The 24,341-nt window shown below is 39.5% G+C and overlaps 1 protein-coding gene across 2 annotated transcripts in view; it reads right to left on the reverse strand.

Annotated features, from left to right (window-relative positions):
* sbno2b (strawberry notch homolog 2b) overlaps positions 1–23,850 on the reverse strand; it is an 82,760-nt gene extending 58,910 nt beyond the window's left edge. For both annotated transcript variants that reach the window (XM_074635640.1, XM_074635639.1), the window contains exons 1-3: positions 23,686–23,850; positions 3,104–3,334; positions 395–483 (exon numbers count right to left, since the gene is read on the reverse strand). In XM_074635640.1, coding sequence (XP_074491741.1) covers positions 395–483; positions 3,104–3,211 — 197 coding nt within the window. In that variant the 5' untranslated portion in view covers positions 3,212–3,334; positions 23,686–23,850. The remainder of the gene's footprint in view (positions 1–394; positions 484–3,103; positions 3,335–23,685) is intronic.
* Positions 23,851–24,341: the final 491 nt, after the last annotated feature.

Here is a 24,341-nt window from a genome sequence, read left to right on the forward strand (position 1 = left end):
ATAACTGAACACAAATATAGCCCCAAATTTACATAATTAAGAGTGAAGCAGCATCACTCACATTCCAGTTCAAGCACTGACGCACAGTTAGATGTCTATTTCTGAATCTAAATATATAGTGTGTTTGTTTGCCATGTGGATGTGGCTGTCTCTCACACAATAATACATTAGTCAAATACTGTATAAACACATCATTAGCAAAACATTCATAAGACACCCTCAACACAAACTAATCACTCATAATAATTGCATATAACTGTGTAATACTTTAGAGTCCCAGGGCATTTTGTTAGCTCTTGTCTGAAACTCCTGTGGGTAGTTATTGCCCAATTTCAATATTCTCAGCTACCATCAAGGTATTTTCAAACGTGTTTGTGAGTTTGTATTCACTTACTGGTTTCCAGATTGCATAGGGCAGTGTATGCTGTATCCAGCCTGCTGAGAGTAGGATCCCCAGGAACCAGAGGAGGCATATATTGAACTCTAAAACAGAACAAAATGAAAATATGTCATGAAAGAAACCATCGAAATATAACACTGTACATCTTAAAAAACATAAACATCTCTTATATCTATATCAGTTTGAGTGTTTGTTACACTCGGAATATTTTCACTGCTTTACCTTGCCGTCAGACCGCCCTTTTCGATGGGGAAGTAATGCAGTTATCTTTGCTCTCTTCAAAGCCACAAGACTCCTTTGACAAATACAGTAATTTCCCCCCACAGAACTTCAAAAATAATAACACAGGAGTTGCTGGTCTACCGCTGCCTCGATCGGTTAATTTGTTTGTGTTATTGTGTGACTTTTTTACAAAGTTAGTTTGGATTCATTGGAATCACCAAAGTCACACAATAACACACAACACAGACTAACTGATCGGGGCAACGGTAGACCAGCAACTCTCTTGTTCTGCGAGGTAAAATCACTGTTTGTCAAAGGAGTCTGGTGGCTTTGAGGAGAGCATAGATGGATATAATGGTTTTAGTTCCCCGTTGTGAAGGGCTTTCTGACAGCAAGGTAAAATGGTGAAAATATTCTAAATATAGCTTATAATTAAACTGATATGGACTTTTTTAGATGGGCCTTTCTTTTATGTGGCTAAAATACATTTTGCTGCTGCGCCCGTCCACAGCAGTACATTGCTTTGCTTCTGTGCTGGTACTCCTGCCTGTTTCTCCAAACTGGGTGCGTGTCGACCACCACCTACTGTAGGTAACACACTGTACCTTGTATAACCCCACTTCAAAAAATCCGAACTATCCCTTTAAGTGCACTAGAGCTTTCTCATAATTATAAAAAAGAGCAGGTTCTATGTGTACATCCCTTCAGTGATGAATGTTTTGTCAAAATTAACAGCAAAAATGGCCTTGTATTAAGCTTCATTTGTTATGTTTACAATTTAGTGCAAAAGAATACTATCATAACTATCACACCTGTGCATCTTGTCATGCACAATAGTGAACTATATATAGGATGTTCATAATAACATCAAACCATATCTTCTCTCCACATGGTCTTCGAAACTACACACACCATGTAATTGATGACAGAGAGTACGTTGATTTAATTTTGTTTCAGTGTAACTGTATGAGCCTTTAAGCGGTCAGTTCAGCCATATTTTCATTACTTATCCCTAGTGGTATCTAGACAGGTCGATAGTTTCAGTTTTATGAGCTGAAACTTTGGGAAATTCTCTGGTATTTCTGTTGCTACTCCATTACAGTGGAGCTGAATGGAATTTTATATTATAAGACCATTGGGACAATTTCTTTCGTACAGATCATTTCCAATTAAAACTGAATCTCAGAGGGCAGATAACTTCAAATTAAAACATACAACTAAACAATGTGGACACCATCGGATACCACCGGAGATAAGCGAGAAAATTTGGATGAAATGACACGTTAATATTTGGCCTCATCTAAATGGGAATTGCAAATAATTCATAAGCAGCTGTGCCGGGCAATTAATAGCACAAGTAGGGCCACTTCCTATTCTCACACACATACACCAGTGCTCAGATCTTTAACAGTAATTATAAAACGGGTCATAGCTGTGATATAATATCCACATACCAGTGCTTTGACATTTGACTTCCTTTGTACTTTCAGTATCACTCAGCGTCTGTCAATAACAAAGTTAGCTGCCAAAACCCACTACGAAAAGGAAACATTTAAGGTTAACTTCTAGGGAGGAGTGGATTGAGCAGTGCTCATCTCCTGTCGTGAGCTATTGCTTAAATATTTGAGGTGTTGTGTCTTTACGTTTAGGTACGGCTGAAGTGTATTTACCCATGATGCTGGATATGAGATAGTGGAGAAAGTGAAAAGCAAAGGGCCAATGCATTCAACCTAGTTTAAACTTTGTCCGTATGTGATTAAACTCTGTTTCGGCTAACACTCCAATGTAAGAGTGCATTGTTCTGAGCTGATTAAATACTTACAATTTACAATTTATATTATATATATTTACAATTAATACATTTAAAACACAGCATTTTGGGATTGATCCTTAGCACTACTATAGAAAATACTCATATGCTTCACATATGCTGCAAGGGCACGAGGTAAATTAAACTATCGCAGGTTACTTTTAGGGATTTATCTGGGAGTGACAAAAAATAAATTGAAATGCATTCGTATACATAGATGGGCTGTCAAAGTTAACGCGATAATAATGCGTTAAAGCAAATTTGTTTTAATTCGACTAATTTCTTTAACGCATTAAAACAATTCAATCTTTCGGATGTTGTAGAGGGCTCGATTTTAAAGCCATTTTAAGCTATATAGAAATATTTGCATAAAGCAAGCATATTTGCCCACTCCCATGTTGATAAGAGTATTAAATACTTGACAAATCTCCCTTTAAAGGTACATTTTGAACAGATTAAAAATGTGCAATTAATTTGCGATCAATCGCATTAATCATGAACAATCATGCGATTAATTGCAAATTAATAGTTATTTTTTATTATTATTATTATTATTATTTATATCGATTGACAGCCCTAATATATAGTGCAGGCACATGGACATGACTAAGAGAAAAAAACAACCCATGTTGAAAATGCATATGGCGTCTAAATAAAATCCCACAGCATACCTCCATGTTAGAGGAGGCCACAGAGAACAAGCTGCTGTCCAGCTGAGGGCCTTCTGGATGCAGGTAGTTCTCCCCGTCCATGGCCAGCGCTGAGGGGAGGGTGGGCATCAGACCACAGCTTCACACATGACCAACAGCTGACTTAGGCAATGTACCCTCCGACCGCCACCGACGCACTGGCTGTGTCCGAGATAGTACTTCGTTCTAACAAGGGCAAATGCTTTCCATGACCTGAGAAGTAGAGAATATAATATGTAGAGATGTAGAGGAGAGGGAGAAGGACAAAGACACATTAGAAGTCATTAATATACCACATCAACATTTATATGTGAATAAAAGCATGTGGAAAAAGTCATTGAAATAGACAAATGCCTCTGAAAATCAGTTTCACTTTTTTAAAAACTTTTCCACCTGCAATGCCCTCATTAAATAACACACAGTGAAAGAGCTGTAACATTGGCCGACAATGGAAAGGAGATAAAAATGTGCTCATGTAAACTGATTATTATAGGCTGAATTTAAAGTATTGGAAACACTTTCAATTTAACAAACAGTAAACATAGAGCAAACAACAACATAAAAGGGACCTTAGAAAGTGTGATGAGTCTGTCATTAAAATATAAACAGGTGCAGTTAATTTCACAAAAAGACATTAATTCAGACATATACACTCCTGAAGAGTTCAAACTGTATGAAAATAAAGAACATAATAAAATGGTAATGAATATACAGTGTTTGTTAAATCATTAACTATAATATGAAGCTGATTAGACAAATAATTGGTCTTCATCCTCAAGACTGATTCTAGTTGCCTTTGTCACCACACAAACTGAATTCAGATCTTATTCATAATGCAGCGTGAGCTGATATTTATTGATTGACAGCCCTCATTAGCTGGTTGTCATCTGACATCACGGAAGGTTCAACATTTATCAGAGGACCAATTAAAATCCCAGCATGAGGTCCACAGTGCCAACAGGCTGGGATGCAGTGGAACAGGCCTATTCTAAATTATAGCAACTCATTATCGACGTATAATGGTATTTAACATAATATCCAGTCAATATTATGACTGGCACGACTTGGTGCTCATTGTTTTGTTTTGTCTTATTATATACAGTATGTTGAAAACCTAGACTAAATGTTGATATACTCAAGCTGCACACAAATATTCATTTTCAAAATCATAAAGCATAATCAGGCAGCACTGGACCGTTTCTGTCACAAACACACAACTATGTGTATATGTATGTGTATGTGTGTGTGTGTGTGTGTGTGTGTGTGTGTGTGTGTGTGTGTGTGTGTGTGTGTGTGTGTGTGTGTGTGTGTGTGTGTGTTACAGCTCAAGCTGTTCGTGTCCTATATAATGACAGGTTAGACTAGCTAGACCAGACTGTCTGGACACAGACAGAAGGCTTCCTGCAATGCTAACAAGCTCCCCGCTGCAGTCTCGCTCTCCTTCTCACGCACATGCACACACACACACACACACACACACACATACAGTATATAAATATATTTTGGAAATTAAAACATACATAAAGAGGGGCGGGTGGGGGGGGCAAGCTATAATAGTGTTTACAAATATTATGATTTTTATAGTTTTATAATTATTCTTTTGTTTACATTTACATTACAGCTATCCCTCTTTAATCGGACTGAATAAATTAGACAAACTCCTCTCTAATTAGGATATTGACCACAATGACCTACTTTCTTCTGATATGATTTCACATGGAGAGCAAATAACTCGGAGTAAAAAGCTGGCAGCTTGTACTTCTTCTGCCAAACACTATCAGCTTAGCACACTATCACTATATACTGTATGTGCTTAGACAGATCTGTTTCTCCGAGGTGCACAAATCGTAAACTACAATTTTTCCAATTTGCCAAATCGGGCCAGGGGCATAAAGTGGGTCGCGTCTAGAAGGTAACACACAAATTGCGAAATCTGGCAAAAACTTGCAAAAAACTCTCACAAGACTCTCTGCCCAACAACCTATCCTAACGTTAACTATTCAAGATTTTTAATTAACCTCTTAAATATCCGACCTACTATTCGACCTTTAGGAGGTTGTAGCAGGCTCAGTTTTAATGTGAAGATACTTTCATCATATGAAACTAGAAAACTTAAGGAATCTTTTGGTACCAACCATGTCATACTAGCTTGTTGTGAGGAATAACGCTTCAAATTTGGGCTAAACTTTCGGGGTCCCTTGACTTCTGACCTCAAGATATGTGAACGAAAATGGGTTCAGTTCTATGGGTACCCAGAGTTCTCCCCTTTAAAGACATGCCCACTTTATGATAATCACATGCAGTTCTTTGCATGCAGTATAACTGTGTTATTTTTGCCTAATCTAAAATGGTGTATATCTGGTGTGTTCTTTATACTATGACAGTTTTCCTAAAAAAATTTTTTAAATCCCAACTTCCTACCCCCCTACTTCCAGTGCCCTTGCTTGGACCACGCTTATCTTCGGACTATACCTTAATTTTGATCTCAACTACACAGCTGCAAACGTTTGTGACTGCATCTTGCATGGCTGCGACGCTATCACAGTCACAAAACAAGCAGATGCATAAACACCTGGCATGGGCTCAACTTAGAAAAAAAACAAAAAAAACTCAAAACCACTTCTGTGGTAGTTCCCGCTATAGTAGGTGTCTCCAGGACCACATTTTGCCATGACGACACACACTCACAAGGTGAAAACAATACCAGCATCACTGTCGCAGCTATTAAAAAACAGAATTCTATGTTACTTCCAGGCTGAAAACCTGACAAATATCCCACAAAACCCACAATTTTGACTGCTGAATCAATCCAATCTCTCAGCACTCCACAATGCGTGTCTGTGTAACGTCAGTAGCAGTCCCTTGCCCCAAACTAATCAAACTGTTACCTTCCTTCCCCTCCTTTCCCCTTCATTTCTTCCTCCAGTTTGCCCCCAATCTGGAGCATAGGCCAGGCATGTTCACTGGGGACAAAGCTGAGGTAATAAATCCTAATAGAGTTCATCAGGGTCCACATAAGAGGGCCTTTGTGTGGCTGTGTGTGTGCATGTCAATGTGTGTGAGAGAGACAGTGACCTGACCCAACATATTCACCACTCGCATAGCCAATAAACCCAAAGGGAGGCCATTTTACCCTCAAGGTGCCAGTGTGATACTGTCTGGATAAGGGTGCAGCAAATGTGGGGATGCCCAACGCAAAGAAACAACTGGCAAACTTTCTAGGCAGGAGGTCTTAAGCAAAAGGATATTAGATACCTTCAGAATATGTATGGACAGCTTCCAGCCTCCGAGGTCCAGGTGAAAGCAGCGACAGGAAAGCAAGTCAGGGAGTGTGTTTCTAGAGTCTTGGGAGGCCCCTTTGGTGTTGCAGAATTGTACAAAATGCAACACTCTAAGGAGGCTGAAAGCTTGGATGCATTTAAGGTTTCTTAAGCATCTTGCCAGTTGATCTGGGTCAAAAGTCTTGCTATATTCCTAATCCCCTTTCAGCCCTACATGCAGGCCACAGGTGACTCAGGTCAAATGTGTATTTGTACTAGGGCTGTCAAAGTTAAGGCGATAACGTGTTAACACAAATTCGTTTTAACGCCACTAATTTCTTTAACGCAACCTGTGATTTTTAGGTTGTAGCGGGCTCAGTTTCAAAGCTATTGATGATACTGGCATCATATGAAACTAGAGAACCTAAGGAATCCATTGGTACCAACCATGTCATACTAGCTTGTTGTAAAGGTAGCTAAATAACGCTCCAAACATTTTGGTGAGGAAAAACTGGCATGGCTATTTTCAAAGGGGTCCCTTGACCTCTGACCTCAAGATATGCGAATGAAAATGGGTTCTATGGGTACCCACGAGTCTCCCCTTTACAGACATGCCCACTTTATGATAATAAAGTACCTATGAGGGTTTCTGGACAATATTTTTTATTGTTTTGTGTTGCTGATTGATTTCCAGTAATAAATATATACATACATTTGCATAAAGCAAGCATATTTGTCCACTACCATGTTGATAAGAGTATTAAATACTTAACAAATCTCCCTTTAAAGGTACATTTTTGAGCAGGCAAAAAAATTGTGATTTGTTTGCAATTAATCCCAATTAACTATAGAAAATCATGTGATTAATCCCAATTAAAAAAAATTAATAGATTGACAGCCCTAACTTGTATGCAATCTGAATAGGTCAATGTGCAGTATCTGAGTTGGGTTCACAACCCTCCCTCAATCTGGGTTTACCTGGGTGTATCACTGTTCAACCAAACACTATTAATGTAATGGAATACCCGACTGCTAAAAATAAAAAGAGCATAGTGAGGGAGAAAAAAAAAGAGAGAAAGAGAAAGTGTGCATGTAAGTGGGTGAGCGGGAGAGAGAAACAAAACTGAAACTTAATTTTGTTACTTTATCTGTGTTATTCTACTGAATTCTGTGGTTCAGCAGTGATGTATATGAAACTGAAGTTGTAGTCTCAAGTTTCTGAATGATTACATCCAGTGTTGGAAATTAACTTTCTTGTCTACCTGCCAATGATTAGTGTTAGATAGATTGCCACTGAATAGATTACCATCGCTTTTTTGAGTAAAGCAAATCTAGCAGCAATTTGCATATTTTTCCAGCATTTGGCTGGTGGCTGGTGCTAATTTCTAACCCTGATAGAGTGCTCCAGGGGTGACATATTTTTGTAGGCCAACCAGGAAGTTAGCATTGCCCTGGGTTCCCTTGGCAAAAAGCCAATGGGATTTTTCCATTGGGTTTCGGATTATTGCAGAAAATAAACTCTGTGACAAACACACGTTTATGATATTCATACGTTTTGTTCAGCAAGATAATCTCCACAAACTTTTATGATTTTTGAAGTGTGAATGCAATCGCCAGAAGTAAAAAGCTAACGTTAGGCTGTAGACGAACTACACCACGGTCGCAGGAACACGAGCATACACAAAGAGGCTGTAAAGGCGGACGAGACAGCGTGATGGCTTTTAGTAGTCTCATTTAGCAACTTGTTAGCAACTGCCTTTTTTAAGACACAAAGGCTTCAAAATTCACGAGTGTGATATTTATTGGTGTATTTTATGTCGTAGAACAAAACGTTAAAATCTCTTCAGTTTGTGTTAACCACAGACCTTATTTCAGGCATCTAACTAAAAACACATTCAAAAAACCCATTGACTTCCAGACGAGGGAACCTGAAGTGCTAAAATGCTAACTAATTTTTTGGGACTCATTCCTATAGCCCATCCAGGGATTATTCTGTGACAGCAGAATGAATGCACATTTAGTAAATTAAAGCTCATTTGTGGTAGTAGTAGTAGTAGTATACAATACATTTGTCAGCTGACATAATAATTATATCAATAAGTGTGACAGCTGAAAACACACTCTCCTGATTAGGCTGAGCAGCCAGGCGCTTTCATTCCATCCCCCGTAGCCACGTCACCCACCAGTACCATGCCAGTTACTGTCTCTTAGCAACAGAAACATGTCTGTCTTTTGCTGTCCCCTGTTACCAAACCCCCCACCCCTCCAGTGTGCCTCTGAGGATAATCGATACTGATCATTGTAAGAGTGGTTCCACATATCTCCTTCCTGTAAGGCCTCTCATTACCGGAAAACAGCAAAAAACCTTACTACTACTACTCCTAACCACCACAAAGAGGAAGAGGGAGGTGATGAAGAACGCTATCAGTAGGGGTAAGAGGGTTGGAGATATGGGAGAAAGAAAAACAAAAGATAAAGAACAAGACATGCCCACTGCGGCACAAGGGAGACAAGGAGTTCATTCATCAAAAAGCAGCACACACAAGTCATTTTTTATAACCCTGCCTGAATATTTAAAAATGTGTCTCTTTTAGTCAATATCTGGATTTATACTATATCAAGACTGCTAAGCAAAATGTGTATGTCTTATGCTGAAGAGGATATGGCCATTTTAAAATAGAGTGCTACAGGGATGACATATTTTTGTAGGCCAACCAGAAAGTTAGCATCACCCTGGGTTCCCTGGACAAAAAGCCAATGGGATATTTCCATTACATTTTTGATTATTACAGAAAATAAGCAACATAATCTTTACAAGAAGTTGGCGTGATGACATTTAGTAGTCTCATTTAGCTACTTGTTAGCAACCGCCTTTCTTAAGACACATAAAGGCCTCAAAATTCATGAGTGAGGTATTTATTGATGGGTTTTATGTCGTAGGACAAAACGTTAAAATCTCTTAAGCTTGTGTTGACCAGAGACCTCATTTCAGGCATCCAACTACAAACCCATTCAAAAAACCCATTGACTTCCAATTGAGGTAACCGGAAGTGCTAAAATGCTAACTGATTTCTGGGTACTAGGATTCATTCCTGTAGGAATCTATATCTGTATTTATAGTCTGTATCAAGACTGCCAAGCAAAATGTGTATGTTTTATATGATGAAAAGGATATGGCCATTTTAAAATAACAAATGGATAGGGAGACAGAGACAGAGGGAGAGAGAGAGAGAGAGAGAGAGAGAGCCTCTTTTGCAGTGTAATCTGTTAAATCTGTTAATTACTTCAAAGGTTACTGCTGGTTTTTGTACAACCCCCTCCCATGTGTGTCTCCCTCCATCTCTCTCTGTGGGTGGCCTTGTGCAAAAGCTTGCTGCATGGAGATTAGGCCATTTCATGTGCAGTATTTGTAAAATCTTTAAAAACTGTAAAAAGCCCATACACTATGCACTGAACATGCCAAAATACACAGACTGACTTATCTGTACAGGAGGACTGCAATATTTAGTGACGTTTAGAAACAGTATTTCTGGCCACATACTAGGCCAGTTGGTTCCCTTCGGCCGCGTGAGTCACTGTGCCTGTCTGTCAGCCAGACAGAGGTTAATAAGCAGCGTTCCTCTGTCACTTCAAAAACACAAGATGTGTGTTTACTACGTGCGTTGTTGATTACAGCACCCAACATGTGCTTGCAAGTGCGTTAGGTGAGAGGTAAATGCAGTCTGTGGTAGGAAGGACTGCCTGGTTGTATTGCTGGTGGCCTTGTGTGAGTATCAGTGGTGGCCAGAGCACATGGGGATCATCCAGGGAAGTGTGACTTCCTTAAGCTGCTAAATCACGATTAACGCTCACGAGGAGAACCACCACCCTGCCTGGCGCGTGTGCCATCTCACTGACTAATGCAAACTCACATGTGGACTGTTGATATATAATCATACTTCCACACGCAACAAAATGATTTGTGTATGTGCACGTATGATGGGTTAAAGCTGGAGTAGGCAGGTTGGAGCAAATATGATTAAAAAAAGGTATTTTTTATAAAAAGGTCACTATATCCTGACAGTATTGCATGAGACAGGTAATCTGAAAAAAATCATGTGCCTCTGTGTCCTCCAGTGCTTCCAATGGCATCTGCAAGATTTCACAGACCGGAGGAAAACAACCATTCAGAGCTGAGCTGGAGCCGAGCTGGAGCCTGCTGTCTCTGAGCAGCTGTCAATCACTCGCAAACTCCGATCAAATGGTCAAACTAGGCAGCGCTGATCAAATCAAGACCCTTTTAACAGAAGCATAGTCTTTTGTATCCCCACAATTAGCTCACTTTCTTTATGAAGACAGTATAACCGTGTGTGTGGGACAAACATTTTCTGTTGTGTGGTATCATAGAAAAATTAAGGTTCAACAAACAATTAACATTTGTGGCCACCTCTCACATGTATTCCTTTACTTCCAGTCACACTCATCTCATTGCTTTTCTCGTGGCATCGTACTAAATCCTACTTAAGGTACAGAGAAAATCCTTCAACACGCAGCTCTGCTTCATCTTCATCAACCACATTCTAAAAGTCAGCTCCATGTGGCACACAGGGTGTCCACAGCGGATGCATTTCAGCAAAATTTCTCACCTCCATTTTCACAAAAGTAGCGGTCTACATTAGCTGCATGACAGTTTACACTTTACGCTTGTGAAACTGATGGAAACCTTGTCAATGTCACTTGTGTAGATATAGAGCTTGGTGTCTGTGAGCTCAGTCAAGTGCAGAGCAGAACTGGCTGAACCAGTCCAGTGCAGACACAGCTGTGGCTTTTGTATGAGTCCATGATAATGATATGAGTGGAAAGACCAGGAAAAAGGAATCATAGACAAAAAAAGTAGGAATAGGAGATGCAGTATAAAGTTCAAAATCACTGGAGCTGAACTTTCAATACACATGCATGTACAGTAAAAGTTAGGGCTGGGGGAAAAAAAACGATTCAGCTATGTAAATAATATTTTTTTAATGCCAGAATCGATATAAGTGCTTCATTTGAATCTATACAGAAGTAGAAGGAAGTTACTGCTTTTATTGTTGTAGTCCAAGTAATGTGATGTCATATCCATCAAAGGCCAACACAACGCCACAGTGAGTCGAAACCATGGCTGTATTATTAGAAAGCGAGAAAACAGAAAACGGAGGAGGGTCTGCGTGGATACGACCTGACCACAATTTAAATCCAAAGTGGTAAACACTACACATTCAGTTAAGTATGGAAACACTTTGGGTTTCACACATTGCCAGGAATAGCAGAGCTAGACATGATGGTTAAAACTGCATGCTAACTCTGTCATGGACAGGAAACATTATCGTATTGCGGTAACGTGTGTTCAAACCAGCCGTCACTCGCATCTCCGTAGTCAAATCAGCCGACGCTACAACTGTAGAGCACCCATATACTGACATTTATATTGAATGCATTCAAAGGGCCCCGATGGAGCTGACCATGGATGTATAAAGAGAACGGACCAACGGCAGAGCTAGCGACGGGCTTGGCGAAGTTAACGGAAGTATACACGTGTGACTACGTCCAGTTTTCAAAATAAGATGATAACAAAGGAAACTGTGTATAAAAAATACATATATGGAAATAAGATTGAAAAAGAAAATACCACTAATTTGTGAGGGAAATGTCTTTATTCTTTGATTTTTGGGGTTGCTGGAAAAAAAAAGTAATAAATAATTCCTGAAAAAGACTGATATAGTTGACTTCAGGACATCTCCGACTACATACAGACACAAAATCAAGCATTTTTACTGTATCTGCTTTTTTCCAAAGTAAGAGTACCTAAAAGTGTATGATTAAAATTTTCCCCATGGTCTAGTGTTAAAAAAAAGTTAACAAAAATCACAATAAATTGTAATATTGAATCACAATACTTGTACAATCACAAGACTTAAAAATTGCAATACATATTGAATCGGCACCCAAGTATCGTGATAGTATCGATTCGGGAGATAGGTGTATTGTCCCAGCCCTAATGCATAGTACACAAAAGTTTCTCATGTGACAGCCCTCTGTGGGCATCTGTCACTCTCCTGTTATAGTCTGCATCTGTCTTCCCGATTAACAAGCCGGCTGACGATAATCATTCAATCCAACGCACAGCACTCACTCATCACCGATCTGAGTCCATCAGCATCACCAGTAATCAGGTTAGAAATGATCAGGACCCAGCTGCCTTACACCAGAGCAGCAAGGGGGCTGTTAGTTGGTTATGATTGCCCAGACTGGCTGGATTCATTAGCTACCGTGATGAAATATTCATAAAAGGAACAAGTTACTTCCCAGGGAAACGCAGGGCTTCGTCATTCAAAACAGCCTACATTATTAATTAGCACCTTTTTCAACACAAAAGGCCTGTACTTGCCTCTGTGTGCACATGCACAAACACATGACACATACTCTGCCACAACCACAATTTCCATTCAGTATTACAGACATTGCCATGAAGGGACTGTGGACAGCCCAATGACCGGGTAGGACACTGGATGGAGAATAATGATCGAATGACTGTGTAACCGAATCTGCTGTCTTATCAAAAGCCGGGAAATGGAAACAAATTGGGTTTTAAGAGCCTGTTGTTATTGCATTTCGCCCGTTCAAATATTTATCAAAGAGGCTCTCTGGACTGGGACAGCACACGGGAACACATTGAACAAACGGGCAGCCATTTGAATGATTCGGTCTGACTGAAAGGCAGGGTTCGAAGATTTAGTTACTTACAAAGGGATAACGATTAATCTTAATTAGATTCTCATCAGCCCACTCCAAGCGGCTATTCAGCACCATTTTGCCATGATGATGAATATCATTGTGCCCACAAACACCAGCTCAATGAGACATTAAAGAGATTTATCCATAAATGGGGAACTTAATCAAGCTCTCATGGCTCAGAGGATGCCTTTGTTGTGGTAAATAAAGAGAGGAAAGAAAGGTGAGGAAGAAAAGAGTTTGAAGGCCGTAGCAGAGCACTGCACAGAGTAGGAAAAATATCACAAACACTGGTTTGCCTTGGCTTGATGACACTCATTTTAGAAGCAAATCCCTCTACTTCTACCAGCACCACCAGCACCCACCAGAAATAGATCAAAGGCTGACTAGATCAGAGAGAGAGCGATCCACTTAGCTGCCTCTTTGCCCCGTTTTCCTCTGACATCTAATTTCCTCAGAATAGGAATGACGACACATGCTAGCTGAGTGCTGCTCTCTACCCCTCATTGCTCTGGTTCAACTAGTTAGGTGAACAGACAACAGCTTGTTTTACCTGAACACATTTGCATACAAAGTTGAATATTGAAGACTGGGCATAGCGATATTTATAGTTGCACGTACTTAATGTGCAAGCTATTGATTCTATATCCGGATGTATTTTCTCACAGCCATAAATGCAAAGTGTATTTTTCATCTGTCTCAGCTGATGTAAAGAAAGCAAAGAAGCCAAATGTAATGTGCTAACCTAAAAGTCCTATAGGGAATGTGACGTCACCAACAGCAAGTCCCCCATTTTTGGAGGGGTAAAGGGTAAGAGTGCCATCCGAGGGCTGTTTACTCTCAAATAAAACAATTAAATTTTTTTCATTCTTTTCTTTTTCTTGTGGTAGAGTATACTTCATCTCTCTGCATCAGATACTTCCCACCTTTACATTGTAGTATAATCACATTTGCTCTGTCTATTCTCAAAATCTGGACCATCTCCCTCTCCATTTCTGTCACCCTCCCACTCTATACTGTTGCCATCACCGGCCCCATGTTCTCTCAGCGGTATTGCCTACTTCCCCATTCCAATCACTATCCCTCTTTCTTCTGTCTAGTGATGGCCTTTTGTTTTCCTATTTCCATCACAATCCCTCTCTTGCCATGTGCTAGCCATGTCCCCATTTTCCTTATGTTCATTTTCCTTTCTCCCTCTCACCCAGCCTGACCCCCAGACGCATTCTGCGTCTGATTGGAGGCATCTGGTCCCCTGACTCTGAATCTCCACCCCCTACCCAACCCTCTCAGTCGTGGTGAATCACAGTCAGTCACAACACCAGGCAGAAGCTATCAGATGCACATTTCACAAGCAAACAACATAGCATGGGGAAGCAAAATCAGGACTGCTGCACTAGAGTGCAGGACACAAGACAGGTTTTAAACATGCATGTTGTGATGTTACAGATAAGTCGATTTGTCAAGTCGTATTCTTGGGCACCTACTGAAGCTTATCCTGAAATGGGAACTGGAGCAAACCTGTGTCTCAGAATCTAAATAGCTTGCACTCCTTACATAAATCAAATCACTACAGAATAATGATATTATGCTCTCGTGCTGAAAAAATACACAGGAGAGTGACATTTTTAAAGGAAGCTGCCAATATAAGTGTTTTATTTTTCTGAACTCTACCCTGCCGCTGTTCAAATCCAGACAGTACTCTGCTCCACTCAGATTGACCTCACTTGTCTGGCAGGCGGGACTATATTGCCCCACATGCAGAGCATCTGAGAGCATATCTGTGTCTGCCCGTCTGAGCCACTTCGCTATGCTAACATCAGTTCAATTCAGTTCATCTGTCTGGTATTGATTGAGGCGGCTATCATGCTCTTGAACATTAAAGCCACTGCAAGTCAGTAAGCCATGGAGAAGTTAAGTCAGACAAGCGCAATTCGTTCTAGAAAAATTATGTAAAAGTGATAACGTGAAAAAAACAGTAAAAGAATTTCAGAATATGCACTTTGGTGCTTCCTCAACCAACAATAACATTTAATTACCCTCCATTTATCTGATCTCATCTGGGATGTGTCTAGGACATATCTAAGATCACCTAGGATCTACTAACTATTATTAGGGCTGTCAAAGTTAACACGATAATAACGTGCTAAAGCAAATTTATTTAACGCCATTAATTTCTTTAGCGCATCAATGCAACTTGCTATTTTTTGGTTGTAGTGGGCTCAGTTTTAAAGCTAGAGTGAAGATACTGGTATCATATGAAACTAGAAAAAATAAAAAATGATGTAATGCCATACTGGCTTGTTGCGAAGTATGCTAAATAATACTCCAAAGTTACGCTAAATTTTGGCTAGGAAAAACTTGCATGGCCATTTTCAAAGGGGTCCCTTGACCTCTGACCTCATGATATGTAAATGAAAATGGGTTCTATGGGTACCCAGGAGTCTCCCCTTTACAGACATGTCCACTTTATGATAATCACATGCAGTTTGGGGCAAGTCATAGTCAAGTCAGCACACTGACACACTGACAGCTGTTGTCGCCTGTTTGGCTATGCAAGTAAACAATATCACTTTCATAAGAAATCTGAATTCCAGTGTAGTACTGCATTATCCTAGTCTAGTAAAAACAAGCGTGGTAATGCTTGCCAGCACTCATTCTCTTCTGGCTCTAATCCATTTAATCTTCTCACAAGTCCTACCTCCTGAACTGTGAAGGATGGGTTGAAGACAAGAAACTGTTGCCTCACTTGTTAAAACCCCCTCAGCTACGGCTCCAATGTTTTGAATTTGGACTGCAGTACCCATTTTAAAACGCTAGCTGTCAGTACTACATATTACTCCTTTAAGACAAGTAAAAAAAAAAACGTCTGCCAACGGTAAAAATACATACGGCAGGAAGAAGCAGGTCAAAATTTGTCAGAGGGGTTTAAATAAAACTGAACTGGCTGGGAGAAGCTGTGTATCAGAATAGGCTGACCAATAGAGATTGACTGATGTTTATCTCTCCCTAACGGACACATTAAAATAAATATCCTGGGGATTAATGTATTGTGAGTACTCTAGTAAACAAAGAATGGCAAACATTTACTCATACTGTATTGACCGATACTACCTCAGGCCTTTGGCTATCCTGTAACGGGTTTGTGAAAGGACAACAACATTTAGAAATGCAAGTGCACTAAGTGACTCATTTTACACAATTATAGCATGCTTGTCATTGGTGTGGCGTGAAGTGATCATATCTGCTCCCACTTGACAGGGACTACGGCGGCCAGTGATAATATGGCCGTAGTCTGCGACTGCCTCCACCCTCACTCAGGCTAACTGTTGTTACAGTAAACTGATTGGCTCAACATTTGTGGCTACAGACAAGGCATCATTTCAAAAAGGCTCAGTGTGTTCATGAAGCACCCACATAAAGAATTAGCTTTGGCTACTTGTTTTGTTCCACTCTGATCATGACTGCTCAGAGCAGAGAAAGGTGCATGTATCGTAATGAAGCTCAACAGTTAGGTTGCGAATTTCATAACAGATTTTACATTAAACTAAGTTTAACCCACCGTATTCACAACAATAATGATCTATGATGTGTAAAAAAGCTTTTTTGAGAATGCTGAAATCGCCTTTGCAATCAAGTTTGCACTAAGAAGTGATGAGACAAAAAATAAAAGATGAAAGCTTGCTAATTTGCAATATATCTACATCAAAACGTATCCTCTATCATATATGCAAATACCGCTAGTACTTTTACATTCATTGCAGGCCAAACATCAGGGGAAAAGGGTCCCATGTCCAGTGTCCTCTATCAACAACCCACCCTGAGATCAGGGTTGAACCGGCATGTGTAACAGGTTGTCCTGTTAAATAGGGTCAAACTAGGATAATACACATTTGATGTGTTTATCTTGTGTCAAAGGCGCAACACAAGAATATCGAGGGTCATGAAGTCTGCTATAATACTCCCATGTAGTCAGGACAGCCATATGTACGGAAATATTAGTTGATCACAACTTTGGATGTGGCATATATGATCACTCTTAGGTCTGTTGCAATAACCACAATATTGCAATACCGTGCTATTGACAAGCCAACCTCAGGGTATGGCAAGCAACCGCCATGTTCACGATTTTTTTTTTTTTTTTAAATTCTCTGCAATGGGAGTGCCGTGTATTTACACTATTCTATAAACGCCAGCAACGTGACAAGGCGCTGAGCATCTCTTCTGTGCTGAGCGCTGCTTGTTTGGTGTTTTTTCTGGTCACCAAGAGTTGAAAAATGTTCAGCTTTAGGTAAAAATACATACTGTCACTTTTTACCCAGCTGTCCAACAACATACCACAAAAACCAACCATCACATCCTGCATGTACAAGTGCTAAACAACAACAACAACGGAGGAGATATTAATACACATAGACCGGCAAGTCCGTCCTCTCTCCCTACATGCTTAGGCCTTCTCTTCATCCAAAGCAAGTACTCAAGCAAGTTTTACTGCTGTCATCTTTGTCATGTAAAAATCAACAATATACTTAAAAAAGGCCTAACAATAAAGCTTATTTATAAAGCACTAAAATCAGGATAAATTAAATCACTTGCAAAAACAAAAAGGGCAATAATACGACATATCGCGCTGTTGAGCCAATCATCACCGAAGGGGTAATTCCTTCCCCGCGACAGCCCTAATCACTCTATCACACATGCTACTTTAAACAATTTACAGTCCAGGTTGTATGTCAGCCTTCAAACATTGTTTTTTACTTCCCTGTTCATCACAGGCTGGTTATAAATCCAAGCTGATAACTGAAACAATGACGCACAAGATATTCAGTCATCCATCAATGTGGACACTAATATTTCTCTCATATTTCCTTCCTGGATGAGCCCCATTTTGAAATCATTGTTTGCTTTTTTAAGAAGGATGTGGACACATTTTTTCCACAGAAAACCATAAGGCAAAGCGGTGAGGAATGCCAGAGTGTGGCATGCTCCCCTACATTTCAGTCATCTCCTACAGAGCTCTTATGTGGCTTGGGAGAAATCCACATAGCCTCCAGGTCTAGAGGCTAGTTGGGACATGGGATACTCAAATAGCCCATTGTAAAGGACCTGTTTGTTTCTTGTCACAGCGTAGAAGTGAACACTATGGCCACATTTTCCCAACAACCGCCGCTTGTTCTTTCATTCTCTTCTGACCAATGTTATGTTTAAACATGAACTATTATCTTATGAAGGCCAGATTCCGGGAAAGCAGGAACTGAATCAAACGTATTACCTAGCCCCGATTCCCCTCCTCCACTCAACATTTTTCACTCTCACTCTAATCAGCCCACGGGCCATAAATTAGATTTATCACTGGCACCAATTGGGAGAGGGGAGAAAAAAGGGCTAGCAAAGACGAAGGCAGAGGGAGAATGGAGGCCAAGTCACAAAGAGTAGGGGGCATGAGCCACATTGAGCCATGGATCACAGCTGCTTGAGGTCACACCACCAATGAGTGTTTCAAAAGCTAATATCCCAAACAAAAACAGAGAATGCTATTTCCTGGTGATAATTATCTGAATGCATTTAACAAGACAGGGACATTACATTTAATAACATTTATGAAACTAAATATCTGAGAGGATATGTCATAAAACTTTTCAAAGTTATGGGATCAACTTGCTAATCCTGCTTTGTGAAATATCCCCACGTTCTGTGTATCATCCTTACACTTCCTGTAAACACAGTATCAACAGATCCGGTGTATTGTGTCCCTCAGAGTCCCTGCAGCACAGGCAGCCAGAGTGAGTGAAGAATAAAGTATGGTCTAGACCTATTCTATATGAAAAGCATCTTGAGATAACTTCTGTTATGATTTAATGCTATATAAAAATAAATTCAATTAAAGTGACTGATTTATGACGGATTGATGATTGAGTTTCGAGGGCGGGAGTAATGGACAAAATATGCTTGTTTTATCGGCGCAAATGGTCCCCATCTGTAATTTTATAATTTATAGCCAATTATTTTGCGGACCCCTTGACAGAGTGCCACGGATCCCACTTTGAGAGTCACTGACCTATACTACCACTCTTGCAGCCCTGCAGGGGCAGGCATTTGCACAAATCCTTAAAATATTACATGACATGTGTGAAATAAATATGTCAACTATTTTGTGAATTACAATTATTTTGGTTACAAAAGACAAAACAAAAAGAGCACCATGTGATGAAGCCATTTTCCTGCATGTATCAGGACAGCTGTCTAATAACTTTTAGTAGTCTAGGTTGTGAACAGGTGAAACAAACGAGGAGGAGTGAGTTGTGGTTTTCAGCCTGTATTTCTGTTTGACAATACAATAGTTACGCAGCCTGCCTGTTGCTATTTAAACCTATATTTGGAGGGAGACACATACCTGGCTGCAAGGGGGATTTGACAGCAAGTGACACCAAGGCCAATGAACGTGTCACTGGGGTTAAGGGCACTCGAGTAAAACGCAGGAACCTAGCATGTCATTCGCTTTCTAGTTAACAAATAGTATCCTAGGGGTAAATTACATAATTAGAAAAATAGCCAGCCAGCCACCATAGCAACCCACTATGTCAAGGCTTGCATGAGGGCTGTCTAGCCTTGGCTGCAGGCACATTGGAAACTAAAGAGTGAAAATTGGAGAAAAGAATAAGAACTAGAGGGGACAGCTTAGTGAGAGCTATTTTCATTTCCTCTAAGTCTCTCCTCCAGTTTTCTGAGTCAACCCCAAATATCCCAGTATGTATGGTTTCTGTCAGATATTAAGACAATATTTTAAGGTCAGATATTTATTTTTATCTTAAAACACAGAAGCTATGAAATTCAAGAAAACATCAGTGACGTGTTTACCCTTAACTCACAGTGCGTATTAGTCAGTGCTCGAAGTTGGCCGGTACTCACCGGTACGCAGTGCCGGCACTTCTACTGTTTACTCCATGGCATATAGTGACTTTTACTTGCGTACTGCACTTCTCACAAGCTGCCCATACTTTTCTCTGGGAGATTCATAATTGCGATTCGTAACAATGCAGCTCCAGCGTATTTGCGCCGCCCCTCATAAGCAGTATGAAAATAAAAACAATGTGGCGAGCATCTGGACTATCGATACAATGTTCTCGTCCTTTTGGTAAAATAAATAGTGAACTGTTCGTCATAACTTTCTTTATATTTGATATGTGAACAAATATAATGAATGAAACATTATTTAAAAGTTTTCCGAATCTTTTGAGTCTAACATTTCCAGAAGAATTAAATGTTCAGACGAATGAACATTAGCTAAATTGCATAGCTTTAAGTCAAAAACCTTCAAATTGTCTTGGGGGAGGACCCTCAAATCCAATATCTCCTAGTAACTTCTATTTACTGTAGAAATGTATAATGTGTCTCTTTATCGTGCTGTATAATATGTAGGAGCATCCTGACTGGGACTCTGCTCCAAAAACCTGTATGATACCCGACTACAGGCTACAAATAACATAGGAAAGCACTTTAACTATTAACACTAAACACACCAGCTTAACCCTGTAATGTTCCAGTTGGAAAATTATTGGAGTATTATAGGCCTACTATGGAAGATTCGTAGCCCATGTATAATGGTAGCAATGAAACCACCGCTGATTATGACTGACACAGTATAACTTGCTTAAAAAGAAATAATGAATTAATAGGACTAATCGCTAGAGATTGCTGATACCGGCAGATACACACACCAACATGTGATAAAGAGAGTACTGGCACTTATTTTTTTCCACTTCAAGCACTGGTATTAGTCACATCATAGTGGTACAGTGGTATAATGCAGGGTACAATTAATTCCACAAGGTACTGCCACTTCTTTCTTGGCATTTGGCCTAATTCTTAAGCTGATGCACACGCAGCTCCAACATGGTATAAGTAAAACATGTGGGGGTTACATACATAAGTTACATACAGTGTTTACAGTTAACTACCATGAAAGTTACACCACTTATTGCGACCAAAAAGTACAGTACTACTAACCTACAACTACTACGCTGATTTTCCCTAGCTCATTTATAAATGCAATGATAATACATGCAGGCAGAAACTGCTATTCTAGATCTATGATGCTATGCTAGTGGATTGTTTTATGGATGTTTTTAGGTTGTTTTATCATTTTTATTCTCAGGTATTGTCTTATTTATTGCAGTATTTATCTAGTGTACTATTTATAGATTTTAAGGGCTGAGAGAGAGCCAGGGTAAAATGCATTTCACTGTACACTGTACTTTTAAATGCATTTGACAAATAAACTTGAAACTAGATTTCCGAAAGCTTTGTGAGAACTACATTCATTTCCAACAAACTGGAGGAGTGCTGAGCTTTATACTAAACATTGCATTGCCTTTCCTGCAATTCAACTAGCTAATATTTCCTCGTGTGTACATTGTTTACGCTTTAAACGTGTACTATTTATAGATTTTAAGGGCTGAGAGAGAGTCAGGGTAAAATGCATTTCACTGTACTTTTAAATGCATTTGACAAATAAACTTGAAACTTGAAACTAGATCTCCGAAAGCTTTGTGAGAACTACATTCATTTCCAACAAACTGGAGGAGTGCTGAGCTTTATACTGAACATTACATTGCCTTTCCTGCAATTCAACCAGCTAATATCTCCTCGTGTGTACATTGTTTACGCTTTAGAAGTCTGCATACATTTACGTGGATTTTAAGGCAACGTTTTCCAACACAACCAATACAAGTAGTAAACCCGAAATGTGGCTTCTTCTTCTTCTAAAGAAAGAAAGGTACCGAGGCAGATTGGTGTCTCCGCACACAGCACAAAGAAAGGCAGCCTACATGGCTCAACGTTACCAGTGTTAAAGCCACTACTGTTAGCTTTAGCTCGCTGTTCCGACAAACCCAAACGTTACATTTCACACCACACAGAAAGCTAACGTTAGCTACGAATCATCTATGAAATGTTTACTTCAACTTCAATCACGGACGGGAAAGAAATACTGCAAGATAATACACTAGTTTGTTATAATACTCGGCATACTTCGGCTAGCCGATTGTGCTAGCTAGGTTAGCATAGCCGTTTTCTGAGTTTGGGGTATGTTCGTTTTGTACGTTGTTATTGGATTAACGTTTCTATCTAACTAGTTAGTTTGCTTGATAAAAACATGATTTACTGACACTGTGATAAATAGTTTGTGTAGCAAGCACTCAAGCATGTTATGAAATAGCAGGGGATGTTTATGAAATATATTAATTATTTATTTTTTTTATATTTTTTAGAGTTACAAGTTATTTTAACATGGTCATGAAGCATATATATACTGTATATTTGTATTCTGGGGTATTGTTCCTATGCAGAGGGTAGTTTAGTTTATTTATTGTGTTGAGTTATTTTGTACTATAAATAACTTAAGCTGACTAAACTGCTCCAATGAATTCCAATGTACTTAGGTAAAAATGGCAAATAAAACCCTTGAATCTTTAAAAGCCACTATACTTTGCTTGGTTAACTAATGTCAAAGCTCATTACTAGCTAAATACGTAGTAGCTAAGCTTGGTTGGTTAGCTCCTGGCCTTTAATGCGTTGGTGGCATAAGTAACAGCAGAAGTATCAATAACAGTAACGCTCTTAAGATTAACACAAATAAACATGTATTTGGTTCACCATCTGACTCTCATAAAGTTCCTATTGTTATTCATAATTAAACAATCCAGCAGGTATTTTCCATATAAATATGTGGGAGTAATGATAGACCATCTGTTATCTTAGAAAGACCACATTGAATTTGTCTATAAAAAGACAAAACAAAGAATTTACTTCCTCCTGACTTTCTCAGGTATTTTGGGGCGAGTAAACAAATTCTACTTTTTTTACTTCTGTTATTATGATTGTTCTACAGTATTGTTATACTACATGGTATAAGAGTTTGTCCACTACTTTAAAGTCAAAACTGCTCCAACAAATGAAAATCTGATGAAAGACTGTAGGTCCTTGAGAAATCTCTGAATCAGCCTATCATGATAACATCTTAAGGCTGGCTAACACCATCATCTCTGACCCCAACAGTGAATATATGAATTGTTACCATCAAATCAGAGACACAGGGTTCCACAATTTAATAAGGTTAGACTGAAGCACTCTTTTGTGCACCAGTCAATCCTAAAAACTAAATACGGAGCCTACTAATCCCAGATCAAATGTAGGTCGAAGGGCCCTGAATATCGTCTTCCTGTGATTGTAATGTTTAAATGTACGTATCCTTGTTTTCTTGTCTTTGTCCTTTCTGTGACGTTGTAAATGTGACGCAAAACCAATTTTTAGACCTATCTGACACTAAAGTATTATCGTTTCGTAACACTGCGTCTCTTTTAATCCGCTAAACTTCCCTTTTGGTCTCAACTCATTCTCCCTGAAGTCCAAAGCTGAAGAGAGCCGGCGTATCCCGTGGTTAAAAACGTGCGCTCCTAGGAGAGGCTTCCACTGAACGCGTCTTGTTGTAAAAAAAGGCAACTGCCGATGTGTCGCTTCGTCTTTCATTTCCCCACAATATCCTCAAAGTACACTTACCGTTCAATATGTTTCTTGTTCTCAATCCAATCCCCGAGCACACGGGTTGTTTTTGAACCGAGACTCGCGTCAAAGTACGAGAAAGAAGAGGGGTTTTATCCAACTTATTCTTCTTAGTTGTTTTCTCCACTTCCTGATTGAGACGACGCCATTTTGAATAGCGAACAAAATATTTCCGCCGCTGCTGCTGTCGTCGTCGTCACGCACGCGCGGTGCCGCTCGACTCTGTCGCGAGCAGAGAGAGCGAGCAGAGAGAGAGAACAGAACAGCCAGAGCAGCCAGGAGCCATAAATAGTTCATCATCACTGAGATGTTTGTCACACCTGAACCAATATGCTGCGACTTAGAATACATACATACAAAATGATGGCAGAAGAAAAATAACCAGTTACAGCTCTGTTATTGTAAACGCATTAAATAATGACCTAATAATAATAAGAACAGAGAAAAACATTTAGTTTCAGAACATGTAGAATACAAAATTAAAAAATTAAAAAATTAAAAAGCCAACAAATGGACAGTCAGAAACAAGTAGTATTTACAGGGATGATGAAAAAAGACCTGAACAACATCATCATTATGATGGGGAAAGCATTTATATTTAAAGCTATAAAAAGAAAGCAATTAAACAGTGAACGTTTCAACATGTTTTTGAA

Source organism: Sebastes fasciatus, chromosome 5 (assembly GCF_043250625.1).
Source record: "Sebastes fasciatus isolate fSebFas1 chromosome 5, fSebFas1.pri, whole genome shotgun sequence".
Classification (NCBI taxonomy): domain Eukaryota; kingdom Metazoa; phylum Chordata; class Actinopteri; order Perciformes; family Sebastidae; genus Sebastes; species Sebastes fasciatus.